A 27,475-nucleotide genomic window follows, 5' to 3' on the forward strand; every position below is an offset into this window, starting at 1 on the left:
TTTCAAAACAATACTGTGACACTGTCAAACTGCAAAATTCATCAATTAAAGCAGGGGTCCCCAGACTCGGTCCTGGAGGGCCACTGTCCTGCAGAGTTTAGCTCCAACCCCAATCAAACACACCTGAACCAGCTAATTGGTCTGGAAACGCACCATAGACAGCTCAATCCGAGGGGCGGGATAAACGGTTGTCTTTCAAACTCCCTCTGCACACAATTGGATAGCGCTACAACCAACCAGAGTAATGAAGGTGAAGTGGAGCTAGTTGACAGATTAAACATTCGCCGTATCCGGTCGGCAAAACTCCGAACACATCTTCCCTTCTTAAGAAGGACTTCAGTGCCGTTGTTTGTTCTTTTCTCAGAGAAAAGCTCAACTCCAAGTCTTCCAGAGTCGCGGTCAAAGCTGATTTGAAAGACCGCCGTTCGCCAGCTTCTGTGTTTACTAGCACGCAACCGCAACTCGGCCATCATTATGTTAAGCCCCGCCCACCGACTCTATACACGTTGTGATTGGCCCGACCAGAGTTTGTTTTTTACAGCTCAGAAGTTTATTGAGAGTTGCTAGACGACACTCGCGGCGGATTAGATTTGCTGCCGCTAGGGTGTGTCTAGATTTCTAGGCTAAAACTCTGCAGGACCGCGGCCCTCCAGGACCGAGTTTGGCGACCCCTGAGTTAAACAGTAACAGTGACAGTTTTTAGGTACTTTTGAAAAAACAACTTCAATTCATTTTAAAATATTACCAGTCATGTATGATATTTCTATTATAAAACAATTCCAGGAACTATATTTTTATCAGATGCTTAACAACATATTCAATGAGGTCATCTTAGCACGTGGCAGCATTCACCAATCAAGAATTGAACATCAACCAGTCAAGCACGGTGCATTGACTCCGGTTCAGATATGACCTCTTTCTGTTCTAAAAAAAAAAAAAGTTAAGTAGCATTATAAGTAGTTGCACTGTATTTATGTACTTTATATATTTGTAATAGTTTTTACATTATACATTATAGTTGCTTTGGTAACACTTCAGAACACTTTATGTAGTCTCCAAAATAGGCAATAAACATTAAAATGGAGTCATTATTGAATTTTAAATCATCAAAACTGGTCAAAAAAGAATGAAAAGTATATAAACTTTATCTATTTGCCTTAATAGCTTCTTAAGGAGTTTTTGTCCTATTGTGTGACATCTGTGTCCTATATTCCTGCTGTTAAAAATACAAATTTGAATTAAAAAATTAAATTTAGGGGTGTCACACCAAAGGACAAAAAAACGTAACAACTTCAGTGGTCTGAAAACATAGTTAAATATTTAAACAATTCTGAGAGAAATACTTACCATGTGCACTGCTCATGGCCTTCATAGGGGTCTTCAGTCTCATGACCTTGAATGGGGTTTTTCAACTAAATGTAGTTGTCCATGATATTGCCCAAATTAATATCAGGTTTTTGCATAACACCAAAGGACATTTTTTTCTGTTACAAACCTTATTAAAATTCCTACACTCTTAGAAATATATGTATAGGAAAAGTGATGGCCACTTAGTGAAATAGACACTTGCACAATTATGCCAGGAGTGTTCATTAAGATTATTTTCTTTATTTATAAAATGTAATATTTAGGAAATAATGTTTTCTACCATCACACCATAGGACAATTTTGAGATTTGGCTCAAAGTTGTAAAAAAACTAAAAATAGCTTGGGAATTAAAACAACAAATTCATGTAAAACAAGAACACGTTTAACCATTTACAGTATTCTAAATGATGAAAATGTGAAATAAATTATGTTTTATCTTCTGTGACAGTGAAAAAGCCACGTCACATTAACTACAAGATTACTAATGCAATTATTCAGCATGTGTGATGTTATTTAATGCTAGCTAGCTATAATGTAAATGTCACATATAGATATTTAATAAATATATATATTAATAATGTAATTATGTGTTAAATTAAGTGTTAAATGTCCAAATATTTCAGTTATAAATACAACTAATTACTGATGTTCAATTATTCACTTAATAGACTATTATTATTATTATTATTATTATTCAATGAACAATTAATCAAGTGTAATAATTCACGTTCAATCGATCTTATTATGCACTAATGCGTTTTCTTATGCATTATATAGTAAACTATGCTTTTTTAAAATAAATATCATTCATACTAAGGATAATCATTAACTGACAATTTGGGGAGACCCAATTTCAAGGAGGACCTGGTTTGTCATGCATTCTGGTCTATCAGCATGCAATTTATTTTGTAGCTTCTATATGTGAAAACCTTCTAAAATAAAAAACAAATAAAAAACATATGGACATAGTTTCATGGAGGCAGATGATTTTTGAAGCCTAAGGTACCTGCTGAGGTACCTGGTTGCTGAAACCACGCCTGCCTAGCTCGACCATAGTGGCAATCCACCTGTCACTCAAGTGGCCACTCCCTTAATTATACAGAACTTTAAGGCTTAACATAATTTAAATGAATGAGTTATATACAAAAAATCATTTCAGTGAATTTTTTTTAACTGCATAGACCAAAACTACTTTTTGTACCAAGCTGTAAACATGTTTTTTCTACTGTAAAGTTGGGCATTTTAACATGGGTGAGATACTGATTTGACTCCCTTTTGGAGCCTGTCTCTAGTGGCCAGTCGATTAATTGCAGTTTAAGTCACTTATGTGTTACAGCTTTAAGAGAGACTGTGGGAGGTTGTCGCTTGGTTTTCACAGAAACATTCAAAGTATTATATATTTTATGATCCACCAGATGGAGACAAAGAATGTTTTACATTTATAATTTGTAAACTGGGCGATGTACTCTGATCAGCCACAACATTAAATCCACTGACAGGTGGTGCAAATAACTTTGATTATAGGCCTATTATTACAATGGCACCTGTTGAAGGGTAAGACATATTAGGTAGACATATAAGTGTACAGTTAGTTCTTAAATTTGATATGTTAGAAGCAGGAAAAATTAGTGTGAAAAATCACTTTGACAAAGGCCAAATAGATATGGTTAAATGACTGGGTCAGAGCATTTCCAAAACAGCCTGTCTTGTGGCGAGTTCATGGTATGCAGTGGTGAGTAAAATTGGTGTAAGGAAGGACAACCAGTGGATTCAGGGTCATGAGTGCCCAAGGCTCATTGATACATGTGGGGATTAAAGACTAGCTACCTACTGATTAAATACAGTCTAACATTTGGGGTGGTTAACATGGAGAGGAAAATGCATGGCAGATCGAGTAATTTCTTACAGTAGCACTGCCTTTGTTTATATTTAATAAACAAAGTTATAATTATTTATTCATGGTTGGAGTATCATCCGTCAAAGATGCATAAAAGTTTATATGATAATATTTATTCAGGTATCAAGGTGTTTCGAGTCACTGAAGCCGCAGATATAAGTGTATATGAGAATCTTAAAGGCCTTCTGAAAGCGAGGGTAGAAAAAACCATAGATCAATGGGTTACAAGTGGAGTTAAAGTATCCAAACCAAACCAAAGCATCAAAAACATCAACAGGAGTCATGAAATTAAGGAACGGATCAACAGCAGTGGCGGTAAAAAAAGGCAGCCAGCAGAGATAAAAAACGCCCATGACAATGGCCAGAGTTTTTGCTGCTTTTCCTTCTCTTTGAGCAGAGCTTTGGCTCTTCATCCCTCCTGCTGTCACTCTTTCTGACATAACCTTTGCATGTTTTCTTGCAACATGGAAGATTTTCACATACAGAGAGCTCATAATTGTCACAGGGAGGAAGAATGTGAGAAGTGAACAAATAAGACCCCACTGTTTGTTAAAAAAAAGAACACAACTTCCCACACAGTAAATCTGCATGATAAATGACTCCAAGCCAATTGTGTTCACCCCTGAAAACACGACAGAAAAGCTGTAGAGAAATGAAAACAGCCATGCGAAGGAAGTAAATACAGTCACAGTGTTATTCGTGACCCTCATTTTGTACCTTAAAGGATCACAAATAGCCCAGTACCTGTCAACAGATATTAAACTGAGATGTATTTTAGAAGAGATACTGAAAGCCATGTCAAAACTTGAATGCACTTTACACACAAAATCTCCCAGATACCAGCAGCCTTCAACAGATCGCACCATGCTGTACGGCATGACCAAAGAGCCCAGCAGACAATCACAAGCTGCCAAACAGCGAACAATCAGATTAGTTGGCGACTGTAGATGTTTGAAGTGAGAGATGGCTATGACGATCAGCAGGTTCCCAAAAACTGTTATGAGGATCATCAGCACCATTAAAACATACATTGCCACTTTAAGGACAGTAAGACGCTGAGCTCTTGGACAGGAGTCCAGCCGGAGTGGATAGCAGAGAAGCACATTCTCAGAGTTAAGGTCAGTTTCATTTGAGGTCATTACTAAGATAAAAATGTATATGCAGGATCAAAACACAATAATTCCTTTGTAAATGTAAAAAAATAAAATCACAAAGATATTGTTGAAACTCTGAAGGGAATCAACCACAGTCAGATGGAGACCAAAAAACAAAGAAAATATACAGTACATGCACATAAGAAACTACACATAGTTTATGGATTCAGTAGCTCAGTCTGAGCTATAAATACTCACTCAGGTTCCCAAACAGGTAACACCCTGACCCTCATAAATATATTTGAATATGCTAACAATGGTGCAGTAACTAAGGCCCCGTCACACGGAGACGTTTTTAGCTGTATACATATACATTTTGTACCGTATCAGTGTTTCGTCCACACGGATATGGCGTTTTGGAAGCGTGAAACCGATATTTTCTGAAACCGGGTCCCAGAGTGGATAAATATGAAAACGACATTCTTACATTTTCATGTGTACAGCCAATCCGTATATTTTGTGTAACGGTGATGTCATCACACTACGTCCGGCGCGGTGAAAGAGTTAAGGGATACAACTATGGGCACTGGGCCTGCGCACATCAATATTGTGTCCTTTAATTACCGTATTTGCATTATTGTAAGGGTATAGGTTTAGGGTTGGGGTTAAAGGCACAATATGTAATGTTTCAGCATTAAAAATATAAAAGATCACTATATCTATGTTATATATTTTTTAAAGTTGTGTGTTTACATTATCCCGACAGTTCCAATTAACTTCTAAATCCAGAGAAATTAATATTTTAATTCGAAGACACGGACCGTGTCTTTATTTCCGTTATGTCGCCAGTCTTTCACGTCATATCCACGTTTGCGTCTTGCTTCCTGCAGAACTTCGGCGGAACCATAGATATCTATGGGCGGAACCGCCAAACTCAAAGAGGAGCACTGACAGACCGTATAAGGGGAACCCCCGTATAAAAAAGTCTGTATGATAATGGATCATGACTACTCTTTGCCTGTACGTTTTGCCAGCTCAACAAAGCGCAAACGTAAGGGTGAAAAAAATGACCCCAGAAGATTTTGGGACAGTAGAAGAAGCAAGAGACGTGTAAACCTTGGAGAAGCCTTTGAAAGATGACGAAATCTTCGTGACAAGCTCGGACTGCAGAGAGATGCTGATCTCGATTGCGTTTTAATAAACAGGTCATTTAAGTAACCATTCAGCTAACATAATAATCATATAATCATAACATGCTGTATGTTTGCATATTGCATAGCGATCTTGACCACATTGAGACGCGTTTAGCTGAATACGTAATGTTATACATTTTGTATCGGCTTTTCAAACAGGCGGATTCTCTGTTTTTGGAGACTGAAAGAGCTATTTTTTTAAAAACTGATTCAAAAGTATTTCTATCCGTATATTTGGTGACACGATGATGTCATGTGTAAAACGCAGATGGACTAGCTATTATTGGTTTTATATGTAGCTGGAGAAAGTAACGTTAGCTTCATAAGGTAATATGCCACTATCTTGGTCCATTAATATAAGGTGACCGTCACTTTTATCATATGTTAATACTAGCTACATATAATATTGATTTAATAATGATCTACTTATTCATATATCTCTGAGTTCCAAAATAAATGTTTATTAGAATGATTGATGAACGAGGGGAGCGACACAGCGCGTGTTCCAATGAACAACGTATTGCAGGTGCTGGTTCTCTCATTTACTGTTTTATGTTGGTAATGATAAACTAAATTGAAATTTATTTCCTTATTGAACAGTTGATATACAGAATGTTCGACAATCGCGGATGCCATGTCAATATATCTATAATTTGAGTAACTCAAATTATGATGCGCGGTTAATATGTCAACATAGCCTACCAACTTATAGGTATGTTGGCATAGCGACCGCCCGCACAACATTCTGTCTCGCACATTAGCTAACGTTACTGATAAGTTTGTTAAGTAACGGTAGCTCGCTGCTATTTCATTAGATTGACATTACATAAAGTGAAAAGCCGTAACTAAACTTAACAATAATAGAGATGTAATATAACAATCAATTACCTTGTCAGTGAACATGTTTTCTGCTGGAGATGCCAGATTCGCTGGTTGACTGGCAATAATGACAACAACTCCCATGAGCCCACGCACTTTCCCGACGTCACCAAAGTACGTCAGTTGTTATTATTTTGAATGAGTGACCCCTAGTGGCCAAAAGTTGCATACTGCACGTTTAAGTAGCAAATTTATTGTTATTTTATCATGAGATTTTGCCTCACCTCCTGCCACTGCTACACCCCTTCTAGCCACAACTCTTCTTCTCCTTTTTAGTGTATTTCTGGGGCAGAATTACAGCGCCACATACTGGCCTGGGATGTATACAAAATTGATTTGAGTCGTTTTTATTGCTCTCATATGTACGCAGATATTTCTTGAAACCAAGAGAAAAAAAAAAGATCGGATTGGGAAAGCTCTGGCTTTGTGTGGGCGGGGCCTAATCGTGGTACATGATGTGCCCCGAGGTGGAGACAATTTGAATGATCGATCACATGAAATGCTACATTCATAAGTGGTTTGAAATCCTATTCAAATCGCATTTCTGGATATTTCAGTCTGACTGCACAGATCAGATTTCACAAGGTTTATGTGACTCTCTCACTGCATGTAAAATGTAAAATGTCAGCTGTTGTTATAGGAAACATGATGTAAGTCGCTGTTTGGCTTGGTAATGGGCGTGACCATTTTGATATGTTTGGTCTTGGCAGAATAGATCTGCTACGCTGCTATGGGACTTTCTACTGCCAATACATACACAACACAGTGTACAGGTGACATGATATTTGAACAATACAAGACAAGTGTACTGTACGTCAGAAAATGCAAAAGGCAAGATGACAGTTCAGCCCACACTCCCCAGTAGATCTACCTAAAAACTGAAGAGCCATGGGAACCATGTGTATGCTATCTGTGTGCCTGGCCCTTTAGTTTTGAGTATGAGAAATGGCTTTACTAGATTTGCCTACACATTATTCCCCCAAGCAGACCAACGTTAGGCATGTGGGCTGCCAGGCGGTGCATATATATAAGGTGAATAAAACATTGTCATAATTGTCATTGTCAAAACCCTCTATACTTGTATTGGACAACGGATGAATAAAGAGCATGACTCTAACATGTGTTCAGCTGAACCCAGCCCGAAACACACACGGGTGCCTTCGCCCTTCAAAACATTAGCCTTGGAAAAGTGTTGCGGGAAGTTGAGCAAGTGAGTCACGGTTAAATGGCTACACATTTTCTCATGTTCTCTATGCCTAGTTGTAGTAGTCGGAGTAATTTAACGTAAATGGCTTGATGCTGCTGCATTAACGTCATGCGTATTGCTGCTGCTTTATGCTTGTATTTTACTCCTACATCAAATGCAAGACTGTAAACACTCTTATAAAAAATAAATAAACATAGTTTGAAGTTTCGTAGATTAAAATAAAAGGTTTATGTTTAGATGTGAATGTCCAGCCTTGTTCTGGAATCCTGAAATTTCCCAGAATTCACTGAGGGTGCTTTAATTCAGATGCTGTGTAAGCAACATCTCCATAAGAATAACAATGTATTGTGAAACATTCCGATTTAATGATATTTGGAAAGAACTCAAAATATTTTGAATCGATATTTCCATTATATATTGTCTGAATTACATTGCTAATGCCTTACAATGGTTATGTCAATCAATGCAATTTGACACTTCCTAAACTCTGCAACCAACTGTCCCGACAGCAGCATAAACATTTGTTAATGAAAACATGTAACTGCGAGTGCACACCAAAACCCAGGATCAACAAATATGTCCACGATTTGCCACACCGCCCACCTCTGCAAAACACAGCATATGGATATACCTGATGCTTCCAGAGCGCAAACCCTAACAGTGGTGCTCTGGCTTTCATTTGAGAAATACATGGAAACTTCCTTGACACACTCTAGGTAAGTTGAAATTATAATATTCTACGTGACAGCAGTGAATCTACTGATAAGATGACGATTAATTATCTGATGTAATTGCTGTTCATGTAACACATTCTCACACCCAACTCGTCTCATAAGCCCCTTTCACACTGCGATTCCGGCAAATACACGGATAATGCGACCCGGCATTTGTTCCCGGGCCGCTAGATTTGGTCCATTCACACTGCCAGCGAAATACCGTAATATGTGCGCTTTCACACACAACCCGTAACGGTCCCGGGTTAGAGTTGACACGTGACATCCTGATGTGACGTACAACGGCAAGCGATCTCAGCTTCTGCGCGGATAGTAAGGAGCTCCGTGTTCTCGACTTGTGTCAAGTTTGCACACATTTCTGCTTGTTTAATTTTAGTTTCTTTTGTATACGATCACTCTCTGCGTTTAAAACACAGACTAGCTCTTCTGGCACTGCAGGGTTGTATTATTGAAAAAACAAGCTCTAGGAGTCGCACGATAACTACGTACACGCTGCGGCATTAGTTTTGGCTTTTCTTCACACAGCGGGTCCAATTCGGTAATCAATTCCGGGACGTGGTTGCTTTCACACAGAAGGCGACCCGGTGTCATGACAAATCCTGTCCCCCTGTGAAATCGTGTCCGCAAGGACCCCCAGAGCGATTCTATTGGCTGAAACATTTTTTAATAGGTAATCTGTTCAGAGCCTGATTACAATTCTTACACAATCGCGTTTTGATTTTTGCTGTTTAAATTGTGTTAAAATAGTCTTTAATGTCTTACAAAGCATATGTTTCATATATTAGTAGTATATAACTGAAGCTATAAGTGCTTATATAAGTATATAATTCAGAACATGTTTTTACTCCCATTATAGCAATCAATTACATATTTCAAATAAATGTTTTGCGTGTGTACTTAGTGTGGCAATGAATTCATAGTTTATTAGTTTATTATTTAGTTATTTTAAAACAATTGATTGTCCAGAACCATGTATAACAACTTTTGATCAGGCATTTAAAACCGCTACCAGCGGACACGATTTCACAGGGGGACAGGATTTGTCATGACACCGGCAATGTTCCGGGAATATTGCGGGTCTGACGTGCAGTGTAAAAGGGGCTATATAGGGTTATAATTTTACCATTATGCCATTTAGACACGTTTGAACACGTAACCCAACTCTATCTGTAAACCCACCCATTTGTGTATTATATGATATAGAACACAGGATATAAAAGGCAGATACGACTGAAGGCACAATTTATTAAAAAAGTACAAATATTCCACGTGTTCCGAGGCCAAATGATTGGATTGTATGAAGAAGATCCACAAAAGCGAACAGTGTCTCCATCCGCCGAAGATCATGCACACATTCAAAAACAGAGATTCTTCACTATCAAAGATCAGTTTTGATAAATACCTCTGACTGTACTTTTATTTGCCTGTTAAAGTTTTATATTGTTTAGAAGTGGGTAGGAGTGGGGTTAGTTGCTCCAACATATAAAAGCCTATAAATATTTATAAAATCATGTCATCTTTAACAAATGCAAAGCATTAAATGCGTCTTGATCTGGCGCATTGGGCAAATAATTGAAATCAATCAAGTATCCTGCACATCAAAAAATTATGCTAAAGGGTACCCTGTGCGTTAAAAATTGACCCAGAGGAGTCCTGACCAAGTGTCAATATGTGACGAGTTGGAAGTGAGAATGTGTTGATTCATCCTGTAGTTAATCTATATGCCCAAAATAATTCTGCCGAATACAGCTGCTTGTGAACTTTGTTTGTAAATAATATTGAACACTTTTTGCATTTTAATTTATGATAAAGTTCACATTGCATAATCAGCTCATTACGTGACACATTCTTATCTCACTCAAATTAAAAAAACATGTATGTGGCAAGCTGCAAGGCGAGGGACCGTAAGACCGGGCCGGTGGCGAGTGTTAATGAGCGCCAGATGTGCGCCACACCGGTCTAAAATAATATGTATTCAGTTCAAATAAAAATCTTATACAGTATTACAGTTACTAGATCTGAAATGGTAATTGTGCTTTTATTTTGCTTGCGCACCTGTGCATAACTTATGTGTGCCCCTACATATTAATGAACAGTCAGTTCTTGAATTTCACATTTTAGAAGCAGGAAAAATGGGCATGTGAAAATAAAATGACTTTGACAAAAGCCAAATAGATATGACTAAATGACTGGGTCAGAGTATCTACAAAACAGCCTGTCTTGTGGGGAGTTCAATTTTAAGACGATACTGTCTAACATTTGGGATGGTTAGACTAGAGAAAAATGCATACCCAATAAAATAATCTCTTACAATAGCATTGACACATTTACATTAATAAACAATCTTACAATTATTTATTCATGAATGGAGTAGCAGGAAAAAAATATTAAAGTTAATATGATAATATTTATTCAGGTATCAAGGTGTTTGAGTGACTGAAGCCGCAGATATAAGTGTATATGAGAACCTTAAAGGCCTTCTGAAAACGAGGGTAGAAAAAACCATAGATCAATGGGTTACAAGTGGAGTTAAAGTATCCAAACCAAACCAAAGCATCGAAAACATCAACAGGAGTCACAAAATTGAGGAAAGGATCAACAGCAGTGGCGGTAAAAAAAGGCAGCCAGCAGAGATAAAAAACGCCCATGACAATGGCCAGAGTTTTTGCTGCTTTTCCTTCTCTTTGAGCAGAGCTTTGGCTCTTCATCCCTCCTGCTGTCACTCTTTCTGACATAACCTTTACATGTTTTCTTGCAACATGGAAGATTTTCATATACAGAGAGCTCATGATCGTCCCAGGGAGGAAGAATGTGAGAAGTGAACAAATAAGACCCCACTGTTTGTTAAAAAAAAGAACACAACTTCCCACACAGTAAATCTGCATGATAAATGACTCCAAGCCAATTGTGTTCACCCCTGAAAACACGACAGAAAAGCTGTAGAGAAATGAAAACAGCCATGCGAAGGTAGTAAATACAGTCACAGTGTTATTCGTGACCCTCATTTTGTACCTTAAAGGATCACAAATAGCCCAGTACCTGTCAACAGATATTAAACTGAGATGTATTAAAGAAGAAATGCTGAAGGTCATGTCCAAACTTGAATGCACTTTACACACAACATCTCCCAGATACCAGCAGCCTTCAACAGATCGCACCATGCTGTACGGCATGACCAAAGAGCCCAGCAGACAATCACAAGCTGCCAGCGACTGAACGATCATGTGAGTTGGAGACTGAAGATGTTTGAAGTGAGAGATGGAGATGATGATCAGTAGATTCCCAAAAACTGTAATGAGGATCATCAGCACCATTAAAACATACATTGCCACTTTAAGGACAGTAAGACGCTGAGCTCTTGGACAGGAGTCCAGCCGGAGTGGATAGCAGAGAAGCACATTCTCAGAGTAAAGGTCAGTTTCATTTGAGGTCATTACTAAGATAAAAATTAATATGCAGGATCAAAACACAATATTTCGTTTGTAAATGTAAAAAATAAAATCACAAAGATAACATTGAAACTCTGAAGGGAATCAACCACAGTCAGATGGAGACCAAAAAACAAAGAAAATATACAGTACATGCACATAAGAAACTACATATAGTTTATGGATTCAGCAGCTCAGTCTGAGCTATAAATACTCACAGGTAACACCCTGACCCTCATAAACATATTTGAATAACAATGGTGCAGTAACTGTAGTAATCATTGTACATGAGGCGCCCCCAGGTGGTGATAAAATGACTATCTATCCATCTATCTATCCATATAAATGTAATTCTAAATGCTGTACTATTCAGTGGGACTAAATTTTGGACTATATGTGTTTGAACTAGACTAATTCAGGTTTTTGATTCTTACATATTTTGTTCATCATTATAATCTTCACAAATTAACCCAACTTTTATTAGTTTTGAAGCCTAAATACAAAAGTTAAACATTGGGTATGAACAAACTACACTATGGTCACATGACTTAAACGTCACCACCACTAAGCTTCCAACAACTCTTCCAAATCCAATCTTTTGTTTCTTTTTCTTTTTTTAATATTTTCCCTTAAATTTAGTTTTTAATAGTTTGCAAGAGTACTATTATAAACACATGGAGGCTGCGGAAGCTCCTGTTTAACTGCTGATGTTTAATGTTCTTGACAACCTCTGACAACACTTTACATCAAAAAAGAAAAAAAAGAAAAAAAGTGAACGCTTAAAAGAAAAAAGAAAAGAAAAAAATCACAAGACGGTATTACTGATGTATCTTGTCATAGAATAAAAAATATATTGAGCTTGCTTTCGACTCAATTTGATTAGCCTACATAGGCTAGTATATTTCCTCGAGGAAAACAATATTTTTTAACACTTAAACAATCAAAATATAATAATAACTTTACTTATGCAATAATAATAATTGCATAATTATATTTGTACAATTATTTTTTTATGTATATAAAACATTTACATTTTCTGAGGTAAATGTCACATTAGCCTACGTGACATTGTTTACAAGCTGTTGAGGTCTTTCTTCGTTTGAAACACTATTTGAGCAATTACATGTGTCGTGATACGGATTTCGCCATTTCGGTAAGTTGTACTCTATCTTTTAACATACCTTAAGAAGTACGTTCGTGTTTATATTACGCTGTTAAAGCGGATGAGATGATCAGTTCACGTGGGCTCCATCCTGCTGCTTCTCTAACGAGGCGTTTAATGATAAAGAATAGAGATATCATAAGATATCAGATGAGATATCAGATATCATTTCTTTTTTTTTAAATTTCGTAATAAAATAGACTTTGTTTTCTATCAAAACCCCTAACAAAGCACAACGATTGATTTAGTGAACTTAAAACTGAAAAGACTTCTTGGTATTTAAGAATCAATATTGGTTCGTAAAAAAATAAATTAAAAATAAAATCGAGAAATGTATATATTTTTCAAGCATTTAACCATTGACTTCAGGATGAAGAACTGGAAGTGTTAAAATTTTAACTCGTTTCTATGTTTTGGCCTAAAACACACACATTATCACAGGCAAACTCTTTAACTTTATGTTTATAATACCAGCACAGACACTATACATTTTTTTTTTTTAAATTGCTTCAATCAAGATTTATTTTTCTGTCAATGTAGTTTATCTGAGTTAGTAGGCCTACGCTACTGTACTATTAAATATGGTATGTTTATATATAGATTAGGCACATAGCCTGTAGTTGTGCTGTTTTTAAACTTTTGTCACAGGCGACCCAAGTTCAAACCCTGCTCAAGCCTCAATCATTTGTATCAACACAACTATAACAAGTTGAAAATGTTTTCTCAGTTCAGTTAACTTCATTAAATGTTTTATAGAGACTTTCCATAAACCAGCAGAATGCAAGTCTAGGAACTGATTGTGTATTTGGTGCACCATGGTTTATTTTAAATTTAGACTATCTATATGAATGGATAATGAAAGTAAATTTTTCTCTCAAAATGAAAAGTAAGCATTCAACATAATCTCTCTAACAATTATGTCATGAAACTAGGAATTTTAAAATAATGTTTAGTATAGTGTTCACGCTGAAGAACACTTGTTGTGATACATCAACTGCCCATAAACAGTATGTAATGTATAAACACTGATCAGCCATAACATTATTTTACATTTACATTTACATTTAATCATTTAGCAGACGCTTTTATCCAAAGCGACTTACAAAAAAGGGTAGAGCAATAGAAGCAACGAAACAAACAAGGCCAACAACCTGTAAGAGCTGTAAGAAATCTCAATTAATTAGCACAATACACAACTTTTTTTTTGATTATTATTAAAATGTAAATGTTTTACATTATGACAGGTGAAGTGAATAACACTGATTGTCTCTTCATCAAGGCACCTGTTAGTGGGTGGGATATATTAGAGACAAGTGAACATTTTGTCCTCAAAGTTGATGTATTAGAAGCAGGAAAATGGGCAAGTGTAATGATTTGAGCAAGTTTGACAAGGGCCAAATTGTGATGGCTAGACGACTGTGTCAGAGCATCTCCAAAACTACAGCCTATGGGATGTGGCCTCTTTCAGCAGCATAATGAACCCTGCCACAAAGCAAAAATGGTTTAGGAATGATTTGAGGTTTTGACGTGGCCTCTAAATTCCCCAAATCTCAATCCAATCGAGCATCTGTTGAATGTGCTGAACAAGCAGGTCCAATCCATGGAGGCTCCACCTCACAACTTACAGGACTTAAAGGATCTGCTGCTGACATTTTGGTGCCAGATACCACAGCACACCTTCAGTGGAGTACATGCCTCAATGGGTCAGGGCTGTTTTGGCAGCAAAAGGGGAACCAACACAATATTAGATCATAATGTTATGCCTGATCGATGTATATATAGTATATACTACATAAATACATAAATGCGCATTACGTAAAGAACATTTATTTTGATTTTAACCTCTCTCCAAATGGTATAAACAGAATACTATGAAACACATCAACAATTTGAAAGCCATCATAAATTAAAAATCATTGATGTATGTTTATCTGAAATAGGCCTAGACTACTGCACTACTTAATATGGTTTTTAAATATGACTAAATGTAGACTGACTTCATAAAGCCACATAAGCTGCTGGTTTAAAACATTTGACAAAGGAGACACAAGTTAAAATTCCACTCAAGCCAAATTCAGTCAAATACTCAGACATTTGTAAATTAACAATTTGTAGCAATTCCAAGATCTTCCATAAATGTCACTGATTCATACTGTACACACACACACACACACACACACACACACACACACACACACACACACACACACACACACACACACACACACACACACACACACACACACACACACACACACGCACACACACACACACACACCTTAGTCATGATGCAATGTTTGTGCTTTGTCCACACAAGTACCCAGGAGACTTATTATCATTTCTCACTTTTAATGACAGTGTGAGTCTCAGAGGTGAAAAGTCGTTGAAAGTCTTCCAGTTTTTTTATGAAACAGGTTCCAGAGTCACAGTTTACGTCAAATCAACTCATTATACTTATAGATACAGATAAACCTTTACTAATCAGTAGCTTATTAATCTTATTCATAACATGACAAACCAAGAATGTTTTTTTTTTAATTTACAAATTTTACATTTCAGAAACTATGGTTGAGGTATTGGTCGATGTTCAATGACCTTGATTTACATCGAAATCATTACAAAAGACTAGGCCCCTTCAACAGGCTTATGCCAGGCTAAAAATATATATTTTGTTCAAGAAAACTTGAACTATAGTGGGTGATAAAACTACAATAAAATCTTAATTACGAAAGATGAAAATCACAATATTATTATTAAACCTCTACGTGTTCAAAATGTAATTATGTATTTATAATTAAATGTCTGGTAAAGTTAATATCTTTTCCCATTCATTCAAATGTCAAGGTTCGTGACTCGCTGAAGCCGCAGATATAAGTGTATATGAGAATCTTAAAGGCCTTCTGAAAGCGAGGGTAGAAAAAACCATAGATCAATGGGTTACAAGTGGAGTTAAAGTATCCAAACCAAACCAAAGCATCAAAAACATCAACAGGAGTCACAAAATTGAGGAAAGGATCAACAGCAGTGGCGGTAAAAAAAGGCAGCCAGCAGAGATAAAAAACGCCCATGACAATGGCCAGAGTTTTTGCTGCTTTTCCTTCTCTTTGAGCAGAGCTTTGGCTCTTCATCCCTCCTGCTGTCACTCTTTCTGACATAACCTTTACATGTTTTTTCACAACATTGAAAATGCTCAAGTACAGAGAGCTCATGATAGTTCCTGGAATTAGGAACACAAAAAGTGCACAAATTAAGCCCCATTCTTTGTTAAAAAACAGAACACAGCCACCAAAACAAGAAATCTGCAATATAAGTTCTTCCAAACCAATGTTGTTTACCCCTGTAAAAACAACAGAAAAGCTGTACACAAACGAAAACAGCCATGTTAAGATAATAAATACAGTCACAGTGTTATTTGTGACCCTCATTTTGTACCTTAAAGGATCGCAAATGGCCCAGTACCTGTCAATAGCTATTAAACTGAGATGCAATATGGAAGAGATACTGAAAGTCATGTCCAAACTTGAATGCACTTTACACACAACATCTCCCAGATACCAGCAGCCTTCAACAGATCGCACCATGCTGTACGGCATGACCAAAGAGCCCAGCAGACAATCACAAGCTGCCAGCGACTGAACGATCATGTGAGTTGGAGACTGAAGATGTTTGAAGTGAGAGATGGAGATGATGATCAGTAGATTCCCAAAAACTGTAATGAGGATCATCAGCACCATGAAAACATACATCGCCACTTTAAGGACAGTAAGACGCTGAGCTCTTGGACAGGAGTCCAGCCGGAGTGGATAGCAGAGAAGCACATTCTCAGAGTAAAGGTCAGTTTCATTTGGAATCATCACGGCTGCACCAGATAACGACTGATATGCAGGATTAAAACACAATACTTGTTTTGTAAATTTAAAAATATACAAAAATATTAACCCAATTGAGCCCAGACTTATTTCATAAATAATGATACGGTAAAGACAAATATCCAAAGAAAGGTGAATATAAACACAGTACATACCCACACAAATGGGCTAATTTGTTAAACAGACTCAGTCTCAGCTCAGTCTTGTATATATACTCTCAGATTTGAGGTAACCCCCCTTCATCTGTCAATGTAACCCATAGATACAAAAACAACATGAACTCAGGAGAGATTATTCTGTAATGGAGATTGAGGTTGCCCCTTATCGGCTGAAATATATTACTAAAGATATATACAAATCATAAATTATATTTTCAACTCATTTTCACTTTAAATAGTTGATACTTATTTAAGCATGTCACGAAAATGCATAAGACAAGACAGGCTTCGGACAATGATTCCACTGGTTTCACTTCAAAGTTGCGCAACTCTCTTTGATTTAGCGCTGCTATTTCTGTTGTTGTGTATGTTAAACTTTAAAAGGAATATTTTACCCTAAAATGAAAAATAAGTCTTAATTTACTTACCCTGGTGTTGCTCTAAAGCCTACAAACCCGATTCCAAAAAAGTTGCGACACTGTACAAATTGTGGATAAAAACAGAAAGTTTCAAACTTTAATATTTTATTCAGAATATAACATAGATGACATGTCAAATATTTAAACTGAGAAAATGTTGATTTTTAATTGCATGGGAAAAAATTGGGGACAAGGCCATGTTTACCACTGTATGGCATCGCTTTTTTTTAATAGTCTGCAAAGTCTGGGGACTGAGGAGGCAAGTTGCTCAAGTTTAGGAATAGGAATGTTGTCCGTTCTTGTCTAATACAGACTTTATAGTTGCTCAACTGTCTTTGGTCTTCTTTGTCGCATCCTCCTCTTTATGATGCACCAAATGTTTTCTATGGGTGAAAGATCTGGACTGCAGGCTGGCCATTTCAGTACTTTTGATGCAGTATGCAAGGTCTTCCCTGAAAGAGACAACGTTTGGATGGGAGCATATGTTGTTCTAGAAATTGGATATACCTTTTAGCATTGATGTGCCTTTCCAGATGTGTAAGCTGCCCATGCCACACACACTCATGCAACCCCATACCATCAGAGATGCAGGCTTCTGAACTGAGTGCTGATAACAGCTTGGGTTGTCCTTGCCCTCTTTAGTCCGGATGACATGTTGTCCCAGTTTTCCAAAAGAACTTCACATTTTGATTCGTCTGGCCACAGAACAGTTTTCCACTTTGCCACAATCCATATTAAATGGCCCTTGACCCAGAGAAAATGCCTGTGGATCATGTTTAGATATGGCTTCTTTTTTGACCTATAGTTTTAGCCAGCAACGGCGAATGGCGCAGTGGATTGTTTTCAACGACATTTCTACATTTCTGTAAGTGTTTATGTAAGTATTCCTGAGCACATGTTGTGATTTCCATTACAGTAGCATTCCTGTATGTGATGCAGTGCCGTCTAAGGGCCTGAAGATCATGGGCATCCAGTAAGGTTTTCCGACCTTGTTTCATGTTCTTATTTTGTTATGTTTCTCAGTTTATCATGTTCTCTGTCAGGTTTGCTGGTTGTCATGTGATTCCCATGCCCTCTTGTGTCTTGTGTGATGCTGTCATTGGTTCATTGTTTGACCCCTCTCTTCTACTTAGACTGCAGTCACACCTTTTCTATTAAGGGACAATATTTGCCACGTAATTTAACTTTTTTCCAGTGCATTTTTAAAAATCTTTATAAATACCTTTGCAACATTAATAATGTTTTAAATAAGAAAATGTTCAATAGGGAAGTACACATTTTTATTTAATTTTATTTTATTTTATTTCACACATTCCTAACAGCCTAACTCCGCCCACTGGCAATATTTGAAAAATGCTGCAAAAGTGGGCAGAGCCAAGCGGAGACAGAGGGGACGAGATGAGGGCGGGGCTGAGCGGGGGGGCGTGCACCTGAGACCCGTAGTGACAACTTGTTTGACAGTTGTCAGACTCACAAAGATGGATAGTGACTGGAGTGAGGACAGTAGCTTTGCAACAGAGCGGTCATCTAAAGAAGAGGACTTTTCTCCACCACCTTCACCGAAGGGGAGGAGGGTGAAATGTCTGTGGACACAGAGCCTTATCAATCGAGCCGCTGGCTCAAACTACCTTAACTCCCGATGCGGACGATGCTTTCATTCATTAATTCATGCTAGCGAAGCAGCAGCGCAAGAGAGAATGAGATCACTAACTAATCTATGAACACTGAACAGTCATATCCTTATACTGAATGCCACTAAAAAAGCGCAGGACCAATACGTTCAAACCTAATAGCCTATTACAACAGATTTCCTCAAATAAAAGTTAGACTACATACGCCAGCAGTCTAGCACGTTACGGATTTGTTGTTCATTACCACGGCAACCATTTGCGTGTCTGAAACATAGGCCGTAAAAAAATATGGACGACTCGACATCATCCGTTTCCGCTTGCCATATTTGAAGCTTTCAGGCGGCTTGCACGGCGCTGACATCTTGGGACCGAGTCTGCGCAGTAGAGCGCAGGAAGTACAGCTGCGATATCAAAAGCCCGCCCACACTCTCGCAGATGCAGAACAATTAATTATGTTGGTGTGAAATAAACAGTTATGGAAATGCAGAAATTAAAGCTAAAGCTCCAATCTGCTCCCAAAAATCCAGAAAAAAGTCCGTTAGTGCCTCAGTGACAACTTCACTGAGAGAAGACGTCGATCTCAGCTGTCAATCATGACGTCACACCCCCCGTTTTTATAGCATCAGATAAAGAACTAAAACTAAACTTATTTTAAAAACGAACACTTGAAATGAAATCATCGTGATGATAAATGCCTACAATGACATAAACTAACTTTGGGGAACAAATATTTGAAGTGGTATTTTATTGTTATTTTGCCTCGCGTCCATTAGAAAACACAGAGGGGCGGTTATACTGGGACCGGTCACCGGGGGGCGATAGAGGCACCAAAGCTTCAGTATCTGAGAGGGAGACTGCAGGCTTGGTCTGAAAGCGTCTGAAGTATGAGAATTATCTGTAGACATGACGGGTGGCAAAAATATCAGAAGAAAAGCTTAACATGTACTTACAACTGCATTATTTATCTGTATTTTCTTCATTAGGATGTTGAAAGCAAGTGACGAGAAAGTTTCATTCAGAATGTTTCTACTTCATGTAACATGAGCGCTCATACTGGACTGAAGCCGTTCTCATCATGTGATCAAGGAAAAACATTTCTTAGGGCGTGGTGAGCTCGTGCCAGGGGCGTGGATAGTGAGCCGTTGGAAGCAAGGGGGTAATCTAGCGCTCGGAAAGCGTTCCACCCCTAGGGGCTGCCATTGCTAACCAAGCCATCACCTCCTGTTAGCATCCCATTGACTCCCATTCATTTTTGAGTCACTTTGACAGTGAATAACTTTACATCTGAGACGTTTAAAGACTCCATTTGTCCATTGTTTATTTCTAAAGAAACACGACAATGTATAAAAGGCTCCATTACCTTGTATCTTACACTATCGCCCCGCAGAAGCTGTTTTTGTAAAAATAGGCTAACGATTGCGTCATAACCAACGCGACCCTGTCGCACAGTTGAGAAATTACCGTATAGACCTGAGGAGACGCTCGCAGGCAATCTTTTACTGTCTATGAAACAGTCGGGGGGACGTGGAGACATAAAGTCTGATAAAGTCAAGGGAGAAGAATGGGGAGAAGCCCATAGTGAGCCAAAAGCAACGGGAGAAAATATTTAAACAACGTGATTCAGCTTTCACTTTCCACAACTACTAGAAGACCTACAGCTGTCAGACAGGAGGCTCACGTCACATCTACGTCGTCAAGCTCAGTCTGAGCCTGCGCAGTTCGCTCAGCCATCAGGAAGTGAGTGCCCCTAGGTTGACTTCATTATTTTGCCGTTGACGTCAATGGGAACGCTCGGTCCATTTCTTTTACTGTCTATGGCTGGAAGCACCACAACGTCCAATAGGAAAATTCAACTGCAGTAGCCACCGTTCAACCTTAAGAGGGCAGCACTAAGACATTTTTACACCATATATTATAGAATTAAAACACTTTATACCCAAATGTCAAAACATTTAATCCTTGCCTCCTTGCAAATGCATACTAGACGGTCTTCAGAATCAGCGAGCGGTTGTTAATAACCGTCCGGGTTGTCAAAGAAGTACTTCAAAAAATGTTCGGTGTAACTGCCACAGTTCAGCTCGTCTGCGATTAACTTTTTAACTAACAGATTCTGCAAAAAAAAAAAAAAAATCAAAAATCACTTATTTTGGAGAAAAAAAACACTTCTCTTCACGTTCTTCATGCTAGTAAGTGCTAAATCTAAAGGTACATTGTCGAGAACGGCATCACTATAGCGCGATGTGCTAAAAATCCCCCTCTGTGCATGAAAATCTGTACATGTGGCCATGGTAATAGCCTTGAAATAAACATGTTTGATATGGATCGACTGATATATATTTTTTTAACTTAATATTCATTTGTCACAGGTTTCATTAGCCTAGATAAATAGTATGCAGAATATAGTATAGCAGAAAGTGTTTTTTATTGAGTCTTGATCTTAATCAGGCAATGTAAATCAAAGCAAAAATGTTTAAAAAAAAATAAAACAAAGGGAGTTTTTTATGTAATCCCCTTTAAAATGCTATCAAGAGAGATGAATAATGCAATTAAAATCGTCAATCAATTTAAAATGTTAATTTCACAAAAAAAGCAGGCTAAGTAGTATGTTTTATTATAAATGTACAAAGTTCATAAGAAACATTTGCATTTTCATAACAAACATTTGCAAAATGGCGTATGAATTAAAAAGAATGACACAAAAATGTAACTTTATTGTAATGCCTGAAATAAATGTGAGTGATGTGTTCATTCAAAAGTTAAAGTGTTTAAATCCTTGACGCCACAGATATAAGTGTATATAAGAATCTTAAATGCATTCTGAAAAGAAGGGTAAAAAAATCCATAAATCAAAGGGTTACAAGTGGAGTTAAAATATGCAAACCATATTACAACATCATAAACATCAGGTGGGGTTACATAATTGTAAAAAGGGTCAACAGCAGTAACAGTAAAAAAAGGCAGCCAGCAGAAATAAAAAACACCCATGACAATGGCCAGAGTTTTTGCTGCCTTTCTCTCTCTGTGTGCAGAGCTTTGGCTCTTCATCCCTCCTGCTGTCACTCTTTCTGACATAACCTTTGCATGTTTTCTTGCAACATGGAAGATTTTCATATACAGAGAGCTCATGATCATCCCGGGAAGGACGAATGTGAGAATTAGACATATAATACCCCACCGTTTGTTAAAAAACAGAACACAACTTCCCACACAGTAAACCTGCAATATAAGCATCTCTAGTCCAACTGCATTTATCCCTGAAAACACGACATAAAAGCTGTAGAGAAATGAAAACAGCCAAGTGAAGGTTATACTTAAAGTCACAGTGTTATTTGTGACCCTCCTGTTGTACCTCAAAGGGTCACAAATGGCCCAGTACCTGTCAACCGATATTAAACTGAGGTGCAGTAAGGAAGAGATACAGAAGGTCATGTCCAAACTAAAATGCACTTTACACACAAAATCTCCCAGATACCAGCAGCCTTCAACAGATCGCACCATGCTGTACGGCATGACCAAAGAGCCCAGCAGACAATCACAAGCTGCCAGCGACTGAACGATCATGTGAGTTGGAGACTGAAGATGTTTGAAGTGAGAGATGGAGATGATGATCAGCAGGTTCCCAAAAATTGTTGTGAGGATCATCAGCACCATTAAAACATACATTGCCACTTTAAGGACAGTAAGACGATGCAATTTAGGACAGGAGTCCGGCAGGAGTGGAAAGCAGAGAAGCACATTCTCAGAGTCAGTTCTGTTTGAAGTCATCACGTCTGCTCCAGATGCTGTGAAGATTTTCTTTGTAACCATAAAAAGGCAGACATTTATAAAACAAAATAAAAACAGAATAATTGAATAAATTATAGTTTGGAGAAGACCAATATCCAAAGAAAGGTATAGTACATGTCCATCTAGTTTAACTCACTATATGGACTCAGAGCAGTTCAGTCTTGTTTATAAATACTCTCAGATATTAGGTTAACCCCCCTACTTTTGTCAGTGTAACCCATAGTTACAAAAACAACATCTCAGGAGATTAAAACAAGAAAAAACTTCAACTATGTGTCCTTATTTAATGATCAGGGTGTCAGTGGCGGAACTAGAGTTTTTTACGTGGGGTGTCCAAGGCTGTAGAGGGCCAAAGAAATGTGTGTAGCCCTAACCTGGCATTAAAAAGCATGAATAAATCCTATAATTCTTCTCCTCCTTCTTCTTCTTATTTTACGGCAGTTGGCATCCAGCTTATTGGTGCATTACCGTCAGCATCTGCTCCAGAGTGTGGATCAGATAATAGATTTACAATCTACTTTTCCTTGCCATAGTTCCCCATTAATATATTTACCCATTCTAACATACCCATGGGTACAAAGCCCTATGATTGCTGGCAGGAAAATTTCTACCAATCCAAATCATTGAATTCAGGTGTTCCAATGATTTCCATGGCCACAGGTGTATTAAATCAAGCACCTAGGCATGCAGACGCTTCTACAAACATTTGTGAAAGAATGGGTCGCTCTCAGGAGCTCAGTGAACTCACACGTGGTACCGTAATAGTTTGCCACCTGTGCAATAAGACCATTTGTTACATTTCCTCACTATTAAATATTCCATGGTCATAGTGAAATTAACTCTTAATGCTTCAGCATACCAAGACATGTTGGACTATTTCATGCTTCCAGCTTTGTCGGAACAGTTGGCCTCTTGCACAAAGCAAGGTCCATAAAGACATGGATAAGTGAGTTTGGTGCGGAAGAATTTGACTGGCCTGCACAGAGTCCTGGCCTCAACCTGATAGAACACCTTTAGGATATATCAGAGCGGCACCTGTGAGAAAGAGCTTCATGGAATGGGTTTCGATGGCCGAGCATCTGTAGAGATGTTCTTTGGAGTGACAAATCACACTTGTCTGGCTATCCGATGGCTGAATCTGGGTTTACTTGACTGTCAACTTTACTTGACTGACTGCATTGTGCCAAGTGTAAAGTTTGGTGGAGGGTGGATTATGGTGTGTGTTTGTTGTTTTTTACGGGTTGGGTTTGGCCCTTTAGTTCCAGTGAAAGGAACTTCAGCATCTGTGCCTGTGTCTGACCTCACAAATGAGCTTCTAAAAAAATGGTTTTGAACAAAATCCTATAAACATACTCCTGAACCTTGTGGAAAGACTTCCCAGAAGAGTTGAAGCTGTTATAGCTGTAAAGGGTGGGCCAACTCCATATTAAGCCCTACATATTAAGAATGGGATGTCATTAAAGTACATGTGCATGTTCAGGCAGGTGTCCCAAAACTTTTGGCAATATAGTGTATGTCTGTTTCAATCCATTCAATGACAATCTTATGATACTATTCATAAAATAATGTTTACTTTGTGTTATCAGCCACGCTGCTAGCGCACTTGACCAATACAGTGCTACCGTTGTCAGCAAAGCTTTAAGCCTTGTTTGTACTCAACGCGTCCGCATGATTGCAAGGGTGTGTGAGGCAAAAATTACGTCAACGCGGAGTGAGCGGTCGTCCGCATTGGGTCCACAAAACCTCATTTCGCCTGGCGGTGTGCAGCGCATTTTTTGTAACAGTGCGCGCGGCTCCACATCCGAAGATGAATGAGTTTTTGGAGAATCTAGCCGAGCATAACGTTTCATCACACCGGCACCCAGTTTGCACATACAAATTAGGTGCTTATATTTACTAAATGACCATACAAAAAAAGAAATAATTTAGCAGAATAAAGATCCATGTTTAATCAAATAAATAAATAAATCACAACACTAAAATGTTTAGTGAAATTAGGAAATATTTAAGAGATCGTTAATTTAGTTGCATACATATATTTTGTTCTTGTGTCACAAGCAATAATATCAAGCCAATGTTTACTGAGTTTTACACGATTCTTTAGTAGTGTGGTTTTTGGTAAAATATACTAAAATAAATATCATCACCTCTGTACATTAGCCATAGACAGTAAACGAAATGGACACAGCATTCCCATACACTTAAACGGCAGAAAATGAAGTCAATTAGATCACTCACTTCCTGATGGCTGAGCGAACTGCGCAGGCTCAGACTGAGCTTGACGACGTAGATGTGACGTGAGCAACCTGTCTGACAGCTGTAGGTCTTCTAGTAGTTGTGGAAAGTGAAATCTGAATCCCGTTGTTTAAATGTTTTGTCCCGTTGCTTTTGGCTCACTATCGGTTTCTCCCATTTCTTCTCCCTTGACTTTATCAGACTTTATGTCTCAACGTCCCCCCGACTGTCTGATAGACAGTAAAAGATAGCTTCTGAGCGTCTCCTCCTGTCTATACGGTAATTTCTCAACTGTGTGACAGAGTCGCGTTGGTAATGACGCAATCGTTAGCCTATTTTTACAAAAACAATTTTTACTTCTGCGGGGCGATACTGTAAGATACAAGGTAATGGAGCCTTTTATGCATTGTCGTGTTTCTTTAGAAATAAACAATGGACAAATGGAGTCTTTAAACGCCTCAGATGTAAAGTTATTCACTGTCAAAGTGACTCAAAAATGAATGGGAGTCAATGGGATGCCAACAGCAGGTGATGGTTTGGTTAGCAATGGCCGCCCCTAGGGGTGGAACGCTTTCCGAGTGCTAGATTACCCCCTTGACATTAGCCCACTTCTTTTCAATGCTTTTTCCTGATGGTTTACAGAAGAATTACTCCGAGTCGCCCTCTGTCGTTTCAACGACAGAACATAGTACAAAATAATTTCTGGAGTTTCTCTGAAAATGTCAATAAAAAAAAAAAAAAATTGCAACATTGATTTTAGCGTCACATGTGTCATGTCCAAGATTACTAAAATTATTTAGGTCACTGCTTCCAGTAAATACATAAAGTTCATGAGAAAAAATATTTATTGTAATGCTTTTCAATTAGTGTGCCATATTCAATATGTGTGCCGTATTCATGCAAAAGTTGAGGTATTTAAATCCATGATGCCACAGATATAATTGGATATAAGAATCTTAAAGGCCTTCTGAAAACAAGGGTAGAAAAAACCATAAATCAAAGGGTTACAAGTGGAGTTAAAATATGCAAACCAAACTAAAGCATCAAAAACATCAGCTGGGGTTAAATAATTTAAAAAAGGGTCAACAGCAGTAACAGTAAAATAAGGCAGCCAGCAGAAATAAAAAACGCCCATGACAATGGCCAGAGTTTTCGCTGCCTTTCTCTCTCTGTGTGCAGAGCTTTGGCTCTTCAGCCCTCCTGCTGTCACTCTTTCTGACATAACCTTTGCATGTTTTCTTGCAACATGGAAGATTTTCATATACAGAGAGCTCATGATCGTCCCGGGAAGAAAGAATGTGAGGATTGGACATATAATACCCCACTCTTTGTTAAAAAACAGAACACAACTTCCCACACAGTAAACGTGCAATATAAGCATCTCTAGTCCAACTGCATTTATCCCTGAAAACACGACATAAAAGCTGTAAAGAAATGAAAACAGCCAAGTGAAGGTTATACTTAAAGTCACAGTGTTATTTGTGACCCTCATTTTGTACCTGAAAGGATCACAAATGGCCCAGTACCTGTCAACCGATATTAAACTGAGGTGCAGTAAGGAAGAGATACAGAAGGTCATGTCCAAACTTGAATGCACTTTACACACAACATCTCCCAGATACCAGCAGCCTTCAACAGATCGCACCATGCTGTACGGCATGACCAAAGAGCCCAGCAGACAATCACTGGCAGCCAGAGAGCGAACGATCAGATGAGTTGGAGACTGAAGATGTTTGAAGTGAGAGATGGAGATGATGATCAGCAGGTTCCCAAAAACTGTTGTGAGGATCATCAGCACCATTAAAACATACATTGCCACTTTAACCACAGCAAGACGTTGTACTTTCGGACAGGAGTCCAGTCGGAGTGGATAGCAGAGAAGCACATTCTCAGTGTTAGTTTCATTTGATGTCATCATGTCTGCTCCAGATGCTGAGAGGATTTTCTTAATTGTAAAAAAGCAAAGTATAAGCAAAATTATTTTGAAAGGATGGTAAAGGCTAATATCAAAAGAAAGGTGAACATTTATATACATGCTCATCTATAGTTTAACTCCCTAAATGGACTGTCAGTCTTGTCCATATATACTCTCAGATTTAAGGTATTTCACCCCCACCCCCCGCCCACACACACACACACACACACACACACACACACACACACACACACACACACACACACACACACACACACACACACACACACACACACACACACACACACACATACACTTCTGTCAGTGTAACGCATAGTTACAACAACATCATCATCTCAGGAGATTAAAATGATAAAATGAGTCCTAATTTGAAGATCAATGGATGGGTTGGAGACGCATTACACCATCATCATAATTAATTGTTGGTACACAGCAAAATTAATTAATGTGGCCCCACTTTATATTAGGTGGCCTTAAGA

General features: G+C 38.1%; 5 protein-coding genes across 5 annotated transcripts; all 5 read right to left on the reverse strand.

Annotated features, from left to right (window-relative positions):
• Positions 1–3,381: 3,381 nt before the first annotated feature.
• Positions 3,382–4,404, reverse strand: LOC137042025 (trace amine-associated receptor 4-like). The gene has a single exon (XM_067418711.1). The coding sequence runs from the start codon at positions 4,402–4,404 to the stop codon at positions 3,382–3,384; it is 1,023 nt and encodes a 340-aa protein (XP_067274812.1).
• A 6,376-nt stretch (positions 4,405–10,780) lies between these two features.
• Positions 10,781–11,806, reverse strand: LOC137042026 (trace amine-associated receptor 4-like). The gene has a single exon (XM_067418712.1). The coding sequence runs from the start codon at positions 11,804–11,806 to the stop codon at positions 10,781–10,783; it is 1,026 nt and encodes a 341-aa protein (XP_067274813.1).
• A 3,984-nt stretch (positions 11,807–15,790) lies between these two features.
• LOC137042027 (trace amine-associated receptor 4-like) lies at positions 15,791–16,816 on the reverse strand. Its single transcript, XM_067418713.1, has one exon. The coding sequence runs from the start codon at positions 16,814–16,816 to the stop codon at positions 15,791–15,793; it is 1,026 nt and encodes a 341-aa protein (XP_067274814.1).
• A 4,968-nt stretch (positions 16,817–21,784) lies between these two features.
• Positions 21,785–22,804, reverse strand: LOC137042028 (trace amine-associated receptor 4-like). The gene has a single exon (XM_067418714.1). It carries the CDS (start codon positions 22,802–22,804, stop codon positions 21,785–21,787), a length of 1,020 nt encoding a protein of 339 aa, XP_067274815.1.
• Positions 22,805–25,955: 3,151 nt separating this feature from the next.
• Positions 25,956–26,978, reverse strand: LOC137042030 (trace amine-associated receptor 4-like). The gene has a single exon (XM_067418715.1). It carries the CDS (start codon positions 26,976–26,978, stop codon positions 25,956–25,958), a length of 1,023 nt encoding a protein of 340 aa, XP_067274816.1.
• Positions 26,979–27,475: the final 497 nt, after the last annotated feature.

Source organism: Pseudorasbora parva, chromosome 15, assembly GCF_024679245.1.
Source record: "Pseudorasbora parva isolate DD20220531a chromosome 15, ASM2467924v1, whole genome shotgun sequence".
Taxonomy (NCBI): Eukaryota; Metazoa; Chordata; class Actinopteri; order Cypriniformes; family Gobionidae; genus Pseudorasbora; species Pseudorasbora parva.